Below are 20,627 nucleotides of genomic sequence, written 5' to 3'. Positions count from 1 at the left end.
GAGAGAGTGAGACAGAGAACCACTGAAGGAGCAGTAATTGTCTCATGTGTGTTGACTCTTTGGATGACTCCCAGTGTCCTGAAGTATTCTCTGAGAGTGTGTGTATGTACCTGTGTGCGTGCGTGTGTGCCATTAGAGGGGAGAACGGCTCATAATAATGGCTGGAACGGAGTGAACGTAGGAACCAATTGTTTGATGTATTTGATACCATTCCACTAATTCCGCTCCAGCCATTACCATGAGCCCGTCCTCCCCAGTTAAGATGCCACCAACCTCCTGTAGTGTGTGCGAAGTGGTCCCTGAACGTGTGCCCCGCTGACACCCAGACACTGAGGCATTGTGGGAAAAACCTCAGAAGACCTGTGTCACCGACCGTGAAAGGGCAGGAACAGTTCTCTAATGGTCTAATCTTATCAAAGACATATTGTATATGTGAGGATAGAAAGATGATATACAGTAAGTATGTATGGGATATGCTCTATGGTTACTGATTTATAGATATTTCATTAAACAAAAATATGGGTGCATATAAGCACACATGTACACACACAGGGACACACATCTACACAAAAACACAAATAATCAAAGTAATCTAATTATATCTAATGAAAAATTGCAATTAACCAACTCAGTGCATTTGGAATGCATATATACCTTCATGCTTTCACAAAGGATGTAATACTGTAATATAATAGAGTATTACTGGGATCTTAAGTTGCCCTCTATTTCACCCTTCAACTCATTTATCCATGCCTCATGAGAGAGCGAGAGAGAGAGAACATGTCACTGATTGTAAATGGATTTCCTAGAGTTCCCCCTGTCTCTCTCTCTCCACATGTTCATTACTGAGCCTCAACACCACCTCAGGTCTGCCATCTCTCTCTCTCTCACACACACACACACACACACACACACACACACACACACTACTGTACATACTCTTTCTCGTCACACACACACACTTTTTCTCGTTTCTGCTACACCACAGGAGGTTGGTGGCACCTTAATTGGGGAGGACGGGCTTATGGTAATAGCTAGAGCGCAATCAGTGGAATGGTATCAAATACATCAATCACATGGTTTCCGTGTGTTTGATGCCATTCCATTTGCACCGTTCCGGACATTATTATGAGCCATCCTCCACTTACAGTGCCTTGCAAAAGTATTCATCCCCCCCGTGGCGTTTTTCCTATTTTGTTGGATAACAACCTGCAATTTAAATATATTTTTTATTTGGATTTCATGTAATGGACATACACAAAATAGTCAAAATTGGTGAAGTGAAATGAAAAAAATGACTTACAAAAAATATATTTTTGGGATTAAAAAACAGAAAAGTGGTGTGTGCATATGTATTCACCCCTTTGCTATGAAGCCCCGAAATAAGATCTGGTGCAACCAATTACCTTCAGAAGTCACATAATTAGTTAAATAAAGTCCACCTGTGTGCCATCTAAGTGTCACATGATCTGTCACATGATCTCAGTATATATAAACCTGTTCTGAATGGCCCCAGAGTCTGCAACACCACTAAGCAAGGGGCACCACCAAGCAAGTGACACCATGAAGACCAAGGAGCTCTCCAAACAGGTCAGGAACAAAGTAGTGGAGAAGTAAAGATCAGGGTTGGGTTATAAAAAATATCAGAAACTTTGAACATCCCACAGAGCACCATTAAATACATTATTAAAACATGTAAAGAATATGCACCACAACAAACTTACCAAGAGAGGGCCGCCCACCAAAAATCACGGACCAGGCAAGGAGGGCATTAATCAGAGAGGCAACAAAGAGACCAAAGATAACCCTGAAGGTGCTGCAAAGCTCCACAGCGGAGATTGGAGTATCTGTCCATAGGACCACTTTAAGCCATACACTCCACGGAGCTGGGCTTTACAGAAGAGTGGCCAGAAAGAAGCCATTGCTTAAAGAAAAAAATCTGCAAACACATTTGGTGTTCACAGAAAGGCATGTGGGAGAGTCCCCAAACATATGGAAGAAGGCACTCTGGTCAGATGAGAATAAAATTTTGCTTTTTGGCCGTCAAGGAAAACGCTATGTCTGGCGCAAACCCAACACCTCATCAGCCAGCCCGAGAACACCATCCCCACAATGAAGCATGGTGGTGGCAGCATCATGCTGTGGGGATGTTATTCATCGGCAGTGACTGAGAAACTGGTCAGAATTGAAGGAATGATGGATGTCGCTAAATACAGGGAAATTATTAAGGGAAACCTGTTTCAGTCAACCAGAGATTTGAGACTGGGACGGAGATTCACCTTCCAGTAGGACAATGACCCTAAGCATACTGCTAAAGCAACACTTGAATGGTTTAAAGAGAAACATTTAAATGTCTTGGAATGGCCTAGTCAAAGCCCAGACCTCAATCCAATTGAGAATATGTGGTATGATTTAAAGATTGCTGTACACCAGCGGAACCCATCCTACTTGAAGGAGCTGGAGCAGTTTTGCCTTGAAGAATGGGCAAAAATCCCAGTGGCTACATGTGCCAAGCTTATAGATACATACCCCAAGAGACTTGCAGCTGTAATTGCTGCAAAAAGTGTCTCTACAAAGTATTGACTCTGGGGTGACTAGTTATGCACGCTCAAGTTTTCTGTATTTCTAATTTTTTTTTCACAATAAAACATATTTTGCATCTTCAAAGTGGTAGGCATGTTGTGTAAATCAAATGATACAACCCCCCCAAAAAAATGTATTCAGGGTGTAAGGCAACAAAATAGCAAAATTGCCAAGGGGGTGAATACTTTTGCAAGCCACTGTAGCATCCTCCACTGTGCAACACATACTATATGCCACTACACACACATCTCCCGACTCGCCTGGCCTCTCCCAGTAAAGCTGAATCAATCACAGTCAAGACGTGTGTGTGCGTGCGTGCTTATGTGTGTATGTGTGTGACGAGTAGGTGTCTAATTTTAGTACCCACCCATCAAGGGGCACATCCACACAATAATACACATCTCAAGGGAGTGCAATAGCCACTACATTTCAGCCTGACTATATTGGTCCCTCTCCCCTGCAGAGAAGCATTGAACTGTAATCATAAACAGGACCATGGCACGCCTGTGAGATATGTGCCTATTCTGTTTATCCTTGTCTGCATACAGTACGTATTTGATTATTTTAAATCTATTTTAAAATGCATTAAAGAAAGTTTGGAATTAGATTAATGGTAGAATAAACCTGCAATATGTAACTTTTTGGGAGGTTTTAGGCTCAAAAGCTCTAAATTGCTAGTGGTCATCCAATGTGATACATTAACAGTATTGTGCAATACTTTATTCTAACATTAATCTAGTCTGCCTGAGAGCCGGTGTATTCATTAGCTGTGCACAATCTGTGCGTAATCAGCTCTAACGTGTAGCGGTATGATAGCTAGCTAGTTGAGCTCATGTTCACACTTTGCTAGCGGAGCTAGTTAGCTGACAGACATGACTGATTCGAGGGGAAAAAGACCTGACCCAGCAGCAGCTACAGATATAGGATCTTAATTTGAACTCCCTGTTGCAGGAGAAATGCAAAACTTGTAGCGTATTTGAGGTTTAAAAAGGCTTCTGAAGTTTGTAATTTCCACTCTGAAATTTCAGGCTTAATTTTCCCTCATGAAAAATGTCCATTAAATATAATCCGCATAATAATTCACATTTCCTGTTGCTGCAGGATTATCACTCTGCTGTAGCAAACTTGCTTAAATTAAGATATGTACTCTAAACCAAAGAAACAGAACTTTAGAAAGCATACTGCTGAAAGGGGTAAGCGATAGAGCCCGGGCCAAGATGAGAGTAAACCTCAGATTCGCGTTCACACAGTGGAGAAAACTAAGAGTTGAAGGGATTCAAAACCTACCAGAGTTGGCATTTTCTCTGCTGAAAAGGTAAGCTAGATAATATATCTTAATAGCTATAAGGTGAAATGACGGTTTAGTCGTAACAATCTGGCTAAATTATGTGTATAGATAACGTTACTTGACCTTGTTATATTTCAGATGTCTGTGCTCCTAAAACCATGCTGATATTGGCTAGCTAGCTAGCTACTTCAAACACTACTCTACTGGCACAGAATAGACATGATCATAAAGCCCAGTTCAGCTACATAAGATGAGAAAGGACGCAACGGTTTGTTGGATCTGAAAGTTCTACTTTTTTATATTCTCATGTCGTCGGCTGGAGTTTCAAAAATTCAACATGTAGTTTGCGAAGAGACGGATACATTTAGCTAATCAAATAACTAACGTTCCATGTTTTGCCAAGCAGCTAAGTAGGCTTGCTATTTTGCTGCACATTTCTAGCCTAGCATGCTGATATTTATCTGACAAGTCAATGTACCCTGTTTTCTGGTGCATGTGTGCATGACACTTGTTTTCTACAATACCTTGCTACAGTCAGCTGTTGTACAACACAACATTCTAAAACTGGATAGTATTTATGTCTTGTCTCATGTCGGCTGTTGGATTTGAACTGGGCTTCATTACTTGATGTCAAAGCTTTGAACCTGAAATAATATTTTTCAGTCATGAAAGGAATAAATCGACTCCAGCCCCATCATTGTCAAGTATTGGAGCAGAATTTAGGCATCTATGTAGGTATGCTGTTTAGGAAAATGAACTACCTAGGATTTACTTTGAGTATTGATTACATATGTACTATCCCAATATTAGACTACTGCACAGTTTAATGAACACGAGGGATATAGAGAGCTGGTTTCAAGTGCAAGAGGTGTTTAATTTAAAGGACCACAGGAGGAGGAAGGGAGCTGGGTCCAGGGGCAGGCCGCAGGTCATACACAGGGGGTCCCAAAAGGCAACAGCACAGGCAGGGAAAAGGCTAGTAACGTTGTCCGGGAGATCAGGCAATAGGTGAGTATCAGGAAATCCATTAGGCTAAGGTACAGGCAGGGAATAGGCAAAAACTATCATACACAGGAGGAGTATATTACTGGAAACAGAACTCTGAAGAGAAGTGTGTCAAATACAAACAATACCTCACAAAGGTGGGGTGCAAAGAACTAAACTAAATAGGGTGTGATAATGACATACAGGTGTGTGAAAAGGTGATCAGAATTCGGGTGATTGGGATCTGGAGAGTGAGCTGCGTTCAGGGGATATACTTTATGTGTGTGAGAGTGTGAGCTGGAAAGTGAGCTGCGTTCAGGGGATCCACGTGTATGAGAGTGTGAGTTGGAAGCAGACGTTACACACACAGATTACTGCTATTCCCCATTTGAGCTGTGTGGTTGAGATGTAGACAAACCTAGCCCAAAAGATACACATGTATTGAGTGTATAAAACTGTAAAATGAAATTATTTTTGAATGATTGGAAACATTAGTTCTTCATTCTGCCAAATGACCTTCTTATCCAATGATGAAAAAAAGACTTACTCCCTTCATCCTAAACTGAATGTATTTACCCTGGAAATCTAAGACTGATGGTCATCAAAGGCAATTCTGCCATTGCAGAATATCAAATGGTAAAATCGTAATCTGGATTGGGATTGATGGGGCATGTTTGATTTGTTGTCTATCTAGGTCAGGGATTGGCAACTCCAGTCCCTTGGGGTCGTAGTGCAGTCACACTTTTTCCCCATCCCTAGCAAACACAGCTGATTAAACTAATTGCATTCAAAAATTAAGATCATGATTTGTTGATTATTGGAGTCAGGTGTGTACCCTGGGGCTGAGGCAAAAGTGTGACACTAATCAGGACCCGAGTAGGCCAACCCTTATCTAGATCTGAGCTGTAATCCTTCAAGAATCACATGTATGTTTGTTTATTCCATGTGTAACTCTGTGTTGTTTGTGTCGCACTGCTTTGCTTTATCTTGTCCAGGTCGCAGTTGTAATTGAGAACTTGTTCTCAACTGGCCTACCTGGTTAAATAAAGGGTAAATCAAAAAATTATTTCAAAAACGTACTCAGTTCCTCCAGTCTATGACACTGGAACCCTACTGGCAGCACTATAACCATCGTTCCAGCCGTGGAGAACGCGAAGGGCAACATGTACGTGTTAGTTACCTATCGGTTGTGAAAAAGATTTGTATGATGTAAAACCCCAAAATTACAATTTATTAGAACTCATCACAATATAGTACATGTTATTGATGTTATATTTTCAACATACACTGAGTATACAAAACATTAAGAACACCTGCTCTTTCTATGACAGACTGAACAGGTGAATCCAGGTGAAAGCTATGACCCTTTGATGTCACTTGTTAAATCGTCTCAAATCAGTGTAGATGAAGGGGAGGAGACGGGTTAAAGAAGGATTTTAAAGCCTTGAGACAACAGAGCTATGAATTGTGTGCCCTTCAGAGGGTGAATGGTCAAGACAAAAGATTTAAGTGCCTTTGAACGACGTGCCAGGTGCACCAGTTTGTGTCAAGAACTGCAACACTGCAGAGTTTTTCATGTTCAACAGTTTCCCATATGTATCAAGAACGATCCACCACCCAAAGGACATCCAGCCAATTTGAAACAAGTGTCGGAAGGTTGGAGTCAACATGGGCCAGCATCACAGTGGAATGCTGGACACCTTGAAGAGTCCATGACCTAATCGAATTGAGGCTGTTCAGAGGGCAGTGGGGGGGTGCAACTCAATATTAGGAAGGAATATTAGGAAGGTGTCCTTAATGTTTTGTACACTCAGTATGTTAACACTACAGTTAAGCACTGATAGTAATGAAATTCTATAGAAAGAAATACTCACTAAATATAATATCTTTCAGCTAAAAGAGACTCTGCAATATTAAATCTCAAAGGTGAATGGTCTAGGCATTGAAAACTGAAAAGGATTACATCTACAGTACCAGTCAAAAGTTTGGACAAGGGTTTTTCTTTATTTTTAATATTTTCTACATTGTAGAATAATAGTGAAGACAACATAACTATGAAATAACACATATGGAAACATTTAGTAACCAAAAAAGTGTTAAACAAATCAAACTATATTTTAGATTCTACAAAGTAGCCACCCTTTGCCCATTTGACAGCTTTGCACACTCTTGGTATTCTCTCAAACAGCTTCATGAGGAATACCTTTCCAAACAGTCTTGAAGGAGTTCCCGAATATGCTGAGCACTTGTTGGCTGCCTTTCCTTCACTCTGCGTCCAACTTATCCCAAACCATCTCAATTGAGTTGTGGTCAGGTGATTTTGGAAGCCAGGTTATCTGACGCAGCACCATCACTCTCCTCCTTGGTCAAATAGCCCTTACACAGCCTGGAGGTATGTTGGGTCATTGTCCTGTTGAAAAACAAATAATAGTCCCGCTAAGCGCAAACCAGATCGCTGCAGAATGCTGTGGTAGCCATGCTGGTTAAGTGTGCTTTGAATTCTAAGTAAATCACTGACAGTGTCACCAGCAAAACACCCCCACACCATCACACCTCTTCCTCCATGCTTCAGGGTGGGAAATACACTTGCGGAGATCATCCTACTCTGCATCCCACAAAGACACTGCGGTTGAAACCAAAAATTTACAATTTGAACTCAACAGACCAAAGGACAGATTTCCACTGGTCTAATGTCCATTGCTCGTGCTTCTTGTCCCAAGCAAGTCTCTTCTTCTTATTGGTGTCCTTTAGTTGTGGTTTCTTTGTAGCAATTTGACCATGAAGGGCTGATTCACGCAGACTCCTCTGAACATTTGATGTTTAGATGTGTCTGTTACTTGATCTCTATGAAGCATTTATTTGGGCTGCAATCTGAGGTGCAGTTAACTCTAATGAACTTATCCTCTGCAGCAGAGGTAACTCTGGGTCTTCCTTTCCTGTGGCGGTCCTCATGAGAGCCAGTTTCATCATAGCGCTTGATGGTTTTTGCGACTGCACTTGAAGAAAGTTCTTGAAATTTTTCTCTTTGCTCATTTGAGCTGTTCTTGACATAATATGGACATAGTATTTTTCCAAATCGGCTATCTTCTGTATACCACCCCTACCTTGTAACAACACAACTGATTGTGATGTAAAAAAATGAATCCAGGTAGACGGGAAGCAGCCAGCTCCACCAACTCACCCGTTTCTTCAAAGGACAGCTCTTGCAATTTAGCCTGTAATGATTTACTTACCTTCATCTCAGCCAGCCTCTACGCAACAGTCTAGCCATGACTCCTTGACATTGCTAACGTGAGTATTTGTTATTACAATCTAAAAACAAGAATTATAGCCGGTGTATAACATTTTTATTACCTTTTCTGAAGACAGTGTTACTAAAATGGAATCGAGTTGTCTTCAATCTGGTCTCAAATTTTCAGACTTGGGTTGTCACTAGTTACCACAGCCACGAAATGGGCTATACTGGCTTTCCACTAGATAATACAGCCACAAAGTCTTCGGGTGGATGTTGAAGCGACGTCATCCCAGCGGCGACTATCAATGAGAGCTGGGGTTTCTGGGATATCATGTTCAAATCTAGAAAAATTGCCAGAGGGGGTCTCCATAAACACTTGTAAACACATAGTTACACAGTGAAGCTTTAATGTTTGACTGTCAGATGGAAATTTAAATATTGATATCTTAATAATTGTATGTAATTCACTAATATATTAAGAGTTATGCAGCTTCGCAGGTCAGTGAATAAATATGAATATATATTGGCAGATGAGGCTATGTGTATGGAAATGGTAGTTCATGAGTTTTGACAGATTTACATAGAAATTAAGGGAAAACCTTGTCACATCTGACCCACTGTCTGAAATAGTTGTTATTGGACTGATATCCTCATCCTTACACGTCTTTCCTTTTTGCTATATGTGATATCACACTACACACACAAACATCATATACAGTCGTGGCCAAAAGTTTTGAGAATGACACAAATATTAATTTTCACAAAGTCTACTGCCTCAGTTTGTATGATGGCAATTTGCATATACTCCAGAATGTTATGAAGAGTGATCAGATGAATTGCAATTAATTGCAAAGTCCCTCTTTGCCATGCAAATGATCTGAATCCCCAAAAAATATTTCCACTGCATTTCAGACCTGCCACAAAAGGACCAGGTGACATAATGTCAGTGATTCTCTCGTTAACTCAGGTGTGAGTGTTGACAAGGCTGGAGATCACTCTGTCATGCTGATTGAGTTCAAATAACAGACTGGAAGCTTCAAAGGAGTGGTGCTTGAAATCATTGTTCTTCCTCTGCCAACCATGGTTACCTGCAAGGAAACACGTGCAGTCATCATTGTTTTGCACAAAAAGGGTTTAACAGGCAAGGATATTGCTGCCGGTAAGAATGCACTTAAATCAACCATTTATCGGATCATCAAGAACTTCAAGGAGAGTGGTTCAATTGTTGTGAAGAAGGCTTCAGGGCACCCAAGAAAGTCCAGCAAGCGCCAGGACCGTCTCCTAAAGTTGATTCAGCTGCGGGATCGGGGCACCACCAGTACAGAGCTTGCTCAGGAATGGCAACAGGCAGGTGTGAGTGCATCTGCATGCACAGTGAGGCGAGGACTTTTGGAGGATGGCTTGGTGTCAAGAAGGGCAGCAAAGAAGCCTCTTCTCTCCAGGAAAAACATCAGGGACAGACTGATATTCTGCAAAAGGTACAGGGATTGGACTGCTGAGAACTGGGGTAAAGTCATTTTCTCTGATGAATCCCCTTTCCGATTGTTTGGGGCATCTGGAAAAAAGTTTGTCCGGAGAAGACAAGGTGAGCGCTACCATCAGTCCTGTGTCATGCCAACAGTAAAGCATCCTGACACCATTCATGTGTGGGGTTGCTTCTCAGCTAAGGGAGTGTGCTCACTCACAATTTTGCCTAAAAACACAGCCATGAATAAAGAATTGTACCAACACATCCTCCGAGAGCAACTTCTCCCTACCATCCAGGAACAGTTTGGTGACGAACAATGCCTTTTCCAGCATGATGAAGCACCTTGCCATAAGGCAAAAGTGATAACTAAGTGCCTCGGGGAACAAAACATCAATATTTTGGGTCCATGGCCAGGAAACTCACCGAACCTTAATCCCATTGAGAACTTGTGCTCAATCCTCAAGAGGCGGGTGGACAAACAAAACCCCACAAATTCTGACAAACTCCAAGCATTGATTGTGCAAGAATGGGCTGCCATCAGTCAGGATGTGGCCCAGAAGTTAATTGACAGCATGCCAGGGCGGATTGCAGAGGTCTTTAAAAATCAGAGTCAACACTGCAAATATTGACTCTTTGCATCAACTTCATGTAATTGTCAATAAAAGCCTTTGACACTAATGAAATGCTTGTAATTATACTTCAGTATTCCATATTAGCATCTGACAAAAATATCTAAAGACACTGAAGCAGCAAACTTTGGAAATTAATATTTGTGTCATTCTCAAAACTTTTGGCCACGACCTTATACAGAAGTGTGGACACCCCTTCAAATTAGTGGATTCGGATATTTCAGCCACACCTGTTGCTAACAGGTGTATAAAATCAAGCACACCGCCATGCAATCTCCATAGACAAACATTGGCAGTAGAATGGCCTTACTAAAGAGCTTAGTGACTTTCAACGTGGCACCCTTATAGGATGCCACCTTTCCAACAAGTCAGTTCATAAAAATGTTGCCTTGCTAGTGCTGCCGCGGTCAACTGTAAGTCGAATCAAACCAAATTAAATCAAACGTTAGTTGTCACATGCCGAATATAACAAGTGTAGACTTTACCGTGAAATGGTTCCTTACAAGCCTTTAACCAGTGCAGTTCAAGAAGAAGAAAATATTTACCAAGTAGACTAAAATAAAAAGTAATAATAAAAAGTAACAAAATAAGAATAAGAATAACGAGGTCGCAAATGGGTCTTCCAAATGGACAATGACCCCAAGCATGCTTCCAAAGTTGTGGCAAAATGGCTTAAGGACAACAATGTCAAGTTATTGGAGTGGCCATCACAAAGCCCTGACCTCAATCCTATAGAACATTTGTGGGCAGAACTGAAAAAGTGTGTGCGAGCAAGGAGGCCTACAAACCTGACTCAGTTACACCAGCTCTGTGAGGAGGAATGAGCCAAAATTCACCCAATTTATTGTGGGAAGCTTGTGGAAGGCTACCCAAAATGCTTTACCTAAGTTAAACAATTTAAAGGCAATGCTACCAAATACTGAGTGTATGTAAACTTCTGACCCACTGGGAATGTGATGAAAGAAATAAAAGCTGAAATAAATAATTATCTCTGCTATTATTCTGACATTTCACATTCTTAAAATAAAGTGTTGATCCTAACTGACCTAAGTCAGGGAATTCTTACTAGGATTAAATGTCAGGAATTGTGAAAAACTGAGTTTAAATGTACTTGGCTAAGGTTTATGTTAACGTCTGACTTCAACTGTACATTTCCCAACCTTCCCCAACCAGAAGCCATTGATTACAGGCAACATCTGCACTGAGCTAAAGATTAGAGCTGCCGCTTTCAAGGAGCGGGACTCTATCCCGGATGCTTATAAGAAATCCTGCTATGCCCTCTGACAAACCATCAAACAGGCAAAGCGTCAATACAGGACTAAGATTGAATCGTACTACACTGGCTCCGACGCTCATTGGATGTGGCAAGGCTTCCAAACTATTACAGACTACAAAGCGAAGCACAGCCGCATGCTGCCCAGTGATACGAGCCTACAAGACGAGCTGAATTACTTCTATGCTCGCTTCTAGGCAAGTAACACTGAAGCATGCATGAGAGGATCAGCTGTTCCGGATGACAGTGTGATCACGCTCTCTGGCTGATCTGAGTGAGACCTTTAAACAGGACAAAATTCACAAGGCCGCAGGGCCAGATGGATTGCCAGGACGTGTACCCCGAGCATGCGCTTACCAACTGGCAAGTGTCTTCACTGACGTTTTCAACCTCTCCCTGTCCGAATCTGTAATACCAACATGTTTCAAGCAGACCACCATAGTCCTTGTGCCCAAGAACACTAAGGTAACCTGCCTAAATGACTACTGACCCACAGCACTCACGTCTGTAACATGAAGTGCTTTGAAAAGCTGGTCATGTATTACATCAACACCATTATCCCAGAAACCCTAGAATCACGGGCCGCCCCCTGGTGCTAAGAGTATGTAACAACACATCCGCCATGCTGGTCCTCAACACGGGGGCCCCTCAGGGGTGTGTGCTCAGTCCCCTCCTGTACTCTCTGTTCACTCATGACTGCATGGCCAGGCACGACTCCAACACCATCATTAAGTTTGCCGATGACAGAACATTGGTAGGCCTGATCACCAACAACGACGAGACAGCCTATAGGGAAGAGGTCAGAGACCAGTGCCAAGACAACAACCTCTCCCTCAATGTAATCAAGACAAAGGAGATGATTGTGGACTACAGGAAAAGGAGTACCTAGCAGGCCCCCATTCTCATCGACAGGGCTGTAGTGGAGCAGGTTGAGAGCTTCAAGTTCCTTGGTGTCAGCATCACCAACAAACTAACATTTTCCAAGCACACCAAGACAGTTGTGAAGAGGGCACAACAAAACCTATTCCCCCTCAAGAGACTGAAAAGACTTGGCATGGGTCCTTAGATCCTCAAAAGGTTCTACAGCTGCACTGGCGAGAGCATCCTGACTAGTTGCATCACTGCCTGGTATGGCAACTGCTCGGCCTAGGACCGCAAGGCACTACAGAGGGAAGTGCGTACGGCCCAGTACATCACTGGGGCCAATCTTCCTGCCATCCAGGACCTTTATACCAGGTGGTGTCAGAGGCAGAGTTGCGAAGAAAAAAACATATCTCAGACTGGCCAATAAAAGATGAAGATGGGCAAAAGAACACAGACACTGGACAGAGGAACTCTGCCTAGAAGGCCAGCATCCCGGAGTCATCTTTTCACTGTTGATGTTGAGACTGGTGTTTTGCGGATACTATTTAATGAAGCTGCCAGTTAAGGACTTGTGAGGTGTCGGTTTCTCAAACTAGACACTCTAATGTACTTGTCCTCTTGCTCAGTTGTGCACCTGGGCCTCCCTTTCCTCTTTCTATTCTTGTTAGAGCCAGTTTGCGCTGTTCTGTGAAGGGAGTAGTACACAGCATTGTATGAAATCTTCAGTTTCTTGGCAATTTCTCGCATGGAATAGCCTTAATTTCTCAGAACAAGAATAGACTGACGAGTTTCAGAAGAAAGTCCTTTGTTTCTGGTGATTTTGAGCCTGTAATCGAACCCACAAATGCTAACACTCCAGATACTTAACTAGTCTAAAGAAGGCCAGTGTCACGATCGTCAAAAAGAGTGGACCAAAGCGCAGCGTGGTAAGTGTTCATCGTTGTAATTTATTTTACCTCCGAACACTACAAACAAAAGAATAAACAATGAATACGACCGTCCCGTCTTGCAGGCTATAACAAGCAATACAAAATTAAGATCCCACAACTACAGGTGGGGAAAGGCTGCCTAAGTATGATTCCTAATCAGAGACAACGATAGACAGCTGCCTCTGATTAGGAACCATACTCGGCTCAAAACAAAGAAATAGTCATCATAGAATGCCCACCCCACACCCTGACCTAACCACAGAGAAGCAAACCCTCTCTCTCAGGTGAGGGCATGACAGTACCCCCCCCCCCCAAGGTGCGGACTCCCGGCCGCAAACCTAAACCTATAGGAGAGGGTCCGGGTGGGCATCTATACTTGGCGGCGGCTCTGGTTCGGGGCATAGCCCCCACACCGTCTGCTGATCCCCCCGCTTCTGTGTCGCCGGAGGAACCAGACCGAGGATCATCACCGGAGGCTCTGAACTGCGGACCGCCGCTGAAGACTCCGGGTTGCGGACCGCCGCTGGAGGGTCACCGGAGCCTCCGGACTGGGGAGCGTCGCTGGAGGTTCCCGACTGGGGTGCGTCGCTGGAGGTTCCCGACTGGGGAGCGTCGCTGGAGGTTCCCGACTGGGGAGGTTCCCGACTGGGGAGGTTCCCGACTGGGGAGGTTCCCGACTGGGGAGGTTCCCGACTGGGGAGGTTCCCGACTGGGGAGGTTCCCGACTGGGGAGGTTCCCGACTGGGGAGCGTCGCTGGAGGCTTCGGGCCATGGATCATCCCTAGAGACGCACAGGAGACTGGGTGCGCAGAGCAGCCACAGGGTATACTGGGCCGTGGAGGCGCACTGGAGGTCTGGAGCTTAGGGCTGGCACACCCCGTCCTGGCTGGATGGTTATTGTAGCCCAGCAAGGGCGGGGCGCTGGTACAGGACGAACTGGGCTGTGCTGGTGAACGGAGGGTATTGTGCGTAGAGCAGGCGCAGGATAACCTGGGCCGTAGAGATGCACTGGAGACCAGATACGCTGAGCCGGCGCACTTCTGCCTGGTTGACGGCCAACTCTAGCATGGCAACGGTGAGGAGCTTGTACCGAGCGCACCGGGCTGTGAGTGCGCATGGGCGACACAGTGTGCATCACCGCATACCACGGTGCTTGTTCAGTCACTCGCTCCCCACGGTAAGCATGGGGAGTTGGCTCAGGTCTTAAAACCGCCTTAGCCAATCTACCCGTGTGCCCCCCAAAAAATGTTTTGCCGCTGTCTCTCGGGCCTCCGAGACAGCCTTGCCTGTCGATCTCGTCGCTGTACCTCCCTCGCTGCTTCCACCTGTTCCCATGGGAGGCGATCCTTTCCGGCCTGGATCTCCTCCCACGTCCAGGATCCTTTGCCGTCCAGAATGTCCTCCCATGTCCAGTCCATCGGCCCACGCTGCTTGGTCCTTTGGTGGTGGGATCTTCTGTCATGATAGTCAAAAGGAGTGGACCAAAGTGCAGCGTGGTAAGTGTTCATCGTTGTAATTTATTTTAACTCCGAACACTACAAACAAAAGAATAAACAATGAATACGACCATCCCGTCTTGCAGGCTATAACAAGCAATACAAAATTAAGATCCCACAACAACAGGTGGGGAACGGCTGCCTATGTATGATTCCTAATCAGAGACAACGATAGACAGCTGCCTCTGATTAGGAACCATACTCGGCTCAAAACAAAGAAATAGAAACCATAGAATGCCCACCCCACACCCTGACCTAACCACAGAGAAATAAACCCTCTCTCTCAGGTCAGGGCGTGACAGCCAGTTTTATTGCTTCTTTATCAGGACAGTTTTCAGCTGTGCTAGCATAAATGCAAAAGTGTTTTCTAATGATCAATTGGCCTTATAAAATGATAAACTTGGATTAGCTAACACAACGTGCCATTGGAACACAGGAGTGATGGTTGCTGATAATGGGCCTATGTAGATATTCCATTAAAATTCAGTTGTTTCCAGCTACAATAGTCATTTACAACCTTATCAATGTCTACACTGTATTTCTGATCAATTTGATGTTATTTTACTGGACAAAAATGAGCTTTTCTTTCAAAAACAAGGACATTTCTAAGTGACCCTAAACTTTTGAACGGTAGTGTTCATACACATGTTTTTTTATATATTTCCTTTATTACTTTCCAACCCTACTACCCCTCCCCCAATTGGAGCAAACTAGTGAACAACAATGCTTATGCCTGTATTTCCAGCTTATACATACTTTATACATCTTTTTTACAATAGATTTTTTTTGTTTGTTTTTAACTCTTGTCCTTCCTCTACCTCTCCCATATATTTATGATATTTTATTTGCCATATATTTCAAACTGTGCTCTTTCAAAAAAAATCTTAACTTATACACGTTTTATGGGCACAGTATGTTTTACATTAGTTAGCTTGTTATTAGTCCCAACCTTCAGCTCCATTCAACCCCTCCCATCTATCTCTTAACACCATCCATATTGGATTTCTATTTGACATATATTTTTCAACTGTACTGTGATGTTTCACAAACGTTCTGAACTTTTCTATTCTCATTGTTCCTACAGATTGTAAATTGAAAATAAACATTTTTGCTAAAAGTATTATTATATTATTGATTGACTGACTTTTCAGATAGCACAACTGGGCAATCTGCAGGGTTAGCTCCAGGTAAATGTTGCAATTATTCAGCCATTCCTGGATCTGTGACCAAAAACAAGCTACATATGGACAGGACCAAAACAAATTATCTAAGGATTCTGCCTCTTCGCAGCAAAATCTGCAGAGCTGGGAAGGTTGTATCCCCCATGTAAATAACATTATGTTGGTTGCAAGAATTCTGTATAATAAGAATTTTGAATCCAGCATAGTTTTGTGTATCAGTTCATAAACCGTGTGCCATGGAATTGGTACGTGAAAAATCTCTTCCCTTCTATTTTGCAATCTATATGGCACGGCTGCCAATTTTTGGGTCCTTAAATGAAACTGGTATACTTTTTTTATTTCTCACAATTTTCTTTAACCAATTATGGCCTTTAATGCAGAGCCAACAGACAAGTTCCTTACTTTTCCCCCCTTCTACTTTCCTCTTCCATATTTGCGGTTATGCTGCAATTAGTTGGTTGTAATTTTGGTTAGCTGCATGTATGACAACTCCACCAGTGGTATTTATGATACCATTTACAAAGATTATTATATTGGAGTTTAACCACAATATTTGTTGTATTATTTGTTATTTCTTTTTTGGTGGATTAAATTGAAATTGCAAACTACTTTCTATGGCTTGTTTTAAAAATAGCGATATTTGGGAGATGATTTCTTTTTCAAATGACAAAGTGAGAGATTGTAATCGGAATAAAGGGAAAAAGGCCCTTCTTAAACATAGGTTGTGTCATAGGCGTCGTAAGGAATGGACCAAGGCGCAGTGGGTAAAGTGCTCATCTTCTTAATGTATTTAAAGTAACGTGAACACTTAAACAAAACGACGAAACAGTGTAAGGCACACAGGCTATACAGAAAATAACCACCCACAAAACACAAGTCAAACAAACCTCAACTAAATTGGAGGTCCTACCAAAACCCCAACATAGAAATAGAAAACTAGATTTAAACATAGAACCTAAACCAAAAACACCGAAACACACAAAACAAACACCCCCTATCATGCCCTGACCAAACTACAATGACAAATAACCACTTTTATTGGTCAGGACGTGACGGGTTGAGACATTCTTACTAATTTGCTAGAGAACCAATTTGGATTTAAATATAACTTTTGCATGACTGAAGCCTTTAGTGAGAGGTCTAATGCATTAATATTTAATAAATTCTGCCCTCCAAATTCATATTCATTATATAAATAGGCCCGTTTTAATTTTGTCTGGCTTGCCATTCCAAATAAAATAGATTTTTTTTTCTCATATAATAAAAAACTTTGTGCTAAGTGTAGGCAAGACCATAAGCAAATAGGTAAACTAGGATATGACTAAAGCCTTAATAACAAATAAAAAGGTATTTACCTTTCCATGGCAGCAAGATCTTACCTATTTTTGCTACGTTTCTATAAAAATGTATTGGAGTGAGATTATTTATTTATTCAGGATATGTATATCTACATCACCATTAGACCATTTTATTGGTAAACTACACAGTAAAGTAAAAGTAGTATTTTTTTTTATGATCCATTATGTAATATAGTACACTTATAATAATTTGATTGTAATCCAGAGAGGTTAGAAACATGTTCTAGATCCTCTGAGGCTGTGGAGGGATCCAAGTTGTTGATTTAAATGAATCATCAGTGTACAATGACACCTTTGTTTTTAAGTCCTGTATTTCTAATCCCTTGATATTATTGTTTGATCTGATTTTAATAGCTAACATTTCAATGGCCATAGTAAATACAGTTGAAGTCAGAAGTTTACATACACATTAGACAACTACATTTAAAGTCAGTTTTTCACAATTCCTGACATTTAATTCTCGTAAAAATGTCCTGTCTTAGGTCAGTGAGGATCACCACTTTTTTTTAAGAATGTGAAATGTCAGAATAACAGTAGAGAATGATATATTTCAACTTTTTTCTTTCTTTCATCACATTCCCGGTGGGTCAGAAGTTTGCATACACTCAATTAGTATTTGGTAGCATTGCCTTTAAATTGGTTAACTTGGGACAAATGTTTCAGGTAGCCTTCCACAAGCTTCCCACAATAAGTTCCTCCTGCCAGAGCTGGTGTAACTGAGTCAGGTTTGTAGGCATCCTTGCTCGCACACACTTTTTCAGTTCTGCCCACACATTTTCTATAGGATTGAGGTCAGGGCTTTGTGATGGCCACTCCAATACCTTAACTTTGTTGTCCTTAAGCCATTTTGCCACAACTTCGGAAGTATGCTTGGGGTCATTGTCCATTTGGAAGACCCACTTGCGACCAAGCATTAACTTCCTGACTGATGTCTTGAGATGTTGCTTCAATATATCCACATAATTTTCCTGCCTCATGATGCCATCTATTTTGTGAAGTGCAATAGTCCCTCCTACAACAAAGCACCCGCACAACATGATGCTGCCACCCCGGTGCTTCACGGTTGGGATGGTGTTCTTCAGCTTGTAAGCCTCCCCCTTTTTCCTCCAAACATAACGATGGTCATTATGGCCAAACAGTTATATTCTTGTTTCATCAGACCAGAGGACATTTCTCCAAAATGTACAATCTTTGTCCCCGTGTGCAGTTGCACACCATAGGCTGGCTTTTTTTATGGCGGTTTTGGAGCAGTGGCTTCTTCCTTGCCGAGCGGCCTTTCAGGTTATGTCGATATAGGACTCGTTTTACTGTGGATATACAAACTTTTGTACCTGTTTACTCCAGCATCTTCACAAGGTCCTTTGCTGTTGCTCTGGGATTGATTTGCACTTTTCACACCAAAGTATGTTCATCTCTAGGAGACAGAACGCGTCTCCTTCCTGAGCGGTATGATGGCTGTGTGATCCCATGGTGTTTATACTTCCGTACTGTTGTTTGTACAGATGAACGCGGTACCTTCAGGCATTTGGAAATTGCTCCCATGATGAACCAGACTTGTGGAGGTCTACAATTTTTTTTTCTGAGGTCTTAGTTGATTTATTTTGATTTTCCCATGATGTCAAGCAAAGAGACACTGAGTTTGAAGGTAGGCCTTGAAATACATCCACAGGTACACCTCCAATTGACTCAAATGATGTCAATTAGCCTATCAGAAGCTTCTAAAGCCATGACATCAGTTTCTGGAATTTTCCAAACTGTTTAAAGGCACAGTCAACTTAATGTATGTAAACTTCTGACCCACTGGAATTGAGATACAGTGAAATAATCTGTCTGTAAACATTTGTTGGAGAAATTACTGTCATGCACAAAGTAGATGTCCTAACCGACTTGCCAAAATGATAGTTTTATAACAAGAAATGTGTGGAGTGGTTGAAAAACGAGTTTTAATGATTTCCAACCTAATTGTATGTAAACTTCCGACTTCAACTGTAGATATGCTGATAGTGGACATTTTTTTTTTAACACTTTCTGAGATGTAGCCATTATTTGTTATTTTACACCTAGTGTTACTATACATTATTTTTAACCCATTTTATAAGAGTTTCTCCAAAATTGAAATGTTCCAGGCATTTATATATAAACTCCAGTTGTACTTTATCAAAAGCCTTTTCTAAGTACGCTATGAATAGCAGGCCTGGTTTCCCAGATTTTTTATAGTGTTCTGTTGTTTCCAGTACTTGCCTCATATTATCTCCAATGTATTGCTCATGTAAAAAACCTGTCTGATTAGAATGAATAATGTCCGACAATACCTTTTCAATTCTCTGTGCTATACATTTTGCTAGAATTTTTGCATTACAACACGTCACACATTTTTTTACAGACTGGGTCTTTATATTTCCCATTTGTATCCTGTTTCAGTAATAATGAAATCAGACTTTGTTGAGTGTCTGATAATCTACCATTTACATATAAGTGGTTAAAACAGGCTTATAACGGTCCTCTGAGTATATCAAAAAAGGACTTAAAGGCTTTAACTGCATCAAGAAGTTCCTCCTCTGTAATTTCACCTTCACATGAGTCTTTCTGTATGGCTGTTCATTTTACATTATTAATAGAAAAAAAGCCATACAATTAGCTTCGGTTAGAGGAGATGGAGGACACTGAAATGAAAACATATTCCTGGATAGCTGAACATTCTTAATAGTGGAAATGATTTCTGATTTACTTTTGAAATCATCAAACAATGATTCTGCTGTCTCTAATAAGGCCTCTTTTACCATTTCTCCATCCTGGAATAGTTTCTTGTGCTTTGCTAGTATGCGACTCACCTGACATGATGCAATCTTGGCTGCCTTTGATTTTGAGCTTGGCTTCGGAAATATCGATTTTTGGCCAGCTAGTTGAGACTTCAACTCTTTTACTTTTCTCTTTTGTAGTTCACTTTTAGCTGGAAAGTCACTTTCATATTTCCTGTGAACAGTTTTGAAATGCCTCTCGACATTTCCCTTCTTAGCAACGTTTGAATGGCAGATCAGACACACACATTTTGAATTTGTTGTGGTGAAAAAATAATCATCCTCACACTCACTGTGAAAGTGGTAGATTTTCGTTTTCTTGCTGCTTGGTCCAGCACTCAAATCAAAAACGTAACTGCAACTTCACAAAACAAATGTCGTAAAAAAAACGACTAGCACTGGAACAACAAATAATATTCTGTTACAGGTCTGTTTATTTAATTTTTTATTTCACCTTTATTTAACCAGGTAGGCTAGTTGAGAGCAAGTTCTCATTTGCAACTGCGACCTGGCCAAGATAAAGCATAGCAACTCGACACAT

The 20,627-nt window shown here is 41.7% G+C and overlaps 1 protein-coding gene across 3 annotated transcripts in view; it reads left to right on the top strand.

Annotated features, from left to right (window-relative positions):
- Positions 1–20,627, top strand: part of ncam2 (neural cell adhesion molecule 2) — a 407,658-nt gene that overhangs the window by 285,969 nt on the left and 101,062 nt on the right. Inside the window, exon 1 of one of the 3 annotated variants that reach the window (XM_029740522.1) lies at positions 3,054–3,130. The exons of the other annotated variants lie outside the window; for them this stretch is intronic. Coding sequence (XP_029596382.1) covers positions 3,097–3,130 — 34 coding nt within the window. The 5' untranslated portion in view covers positions 3,054–3,096. Of the gene's footprint in view, positions 1–3,053; positions 3,131–20,627 lie in introns of those variants that run through there. 3 annotated transcript variants of the gene reach the window in all.

This window comes from Salmo trutta, chromosome 39 (assembly GCF_901001165.1).
Source record: "Salmo trutta chromosome 39, fSalTru1.1, whole genome shotgun sequence".
Classification (NCBI taxonomy): Eukaryota; Metazoa; Chordata; class Actinopteri; order Salmoniformes; family Salmonidae; genus Salmo; species Salmo trutta.
This window is presented reverse-complemented; position numbering and strand designations above follow the sequence as displayed.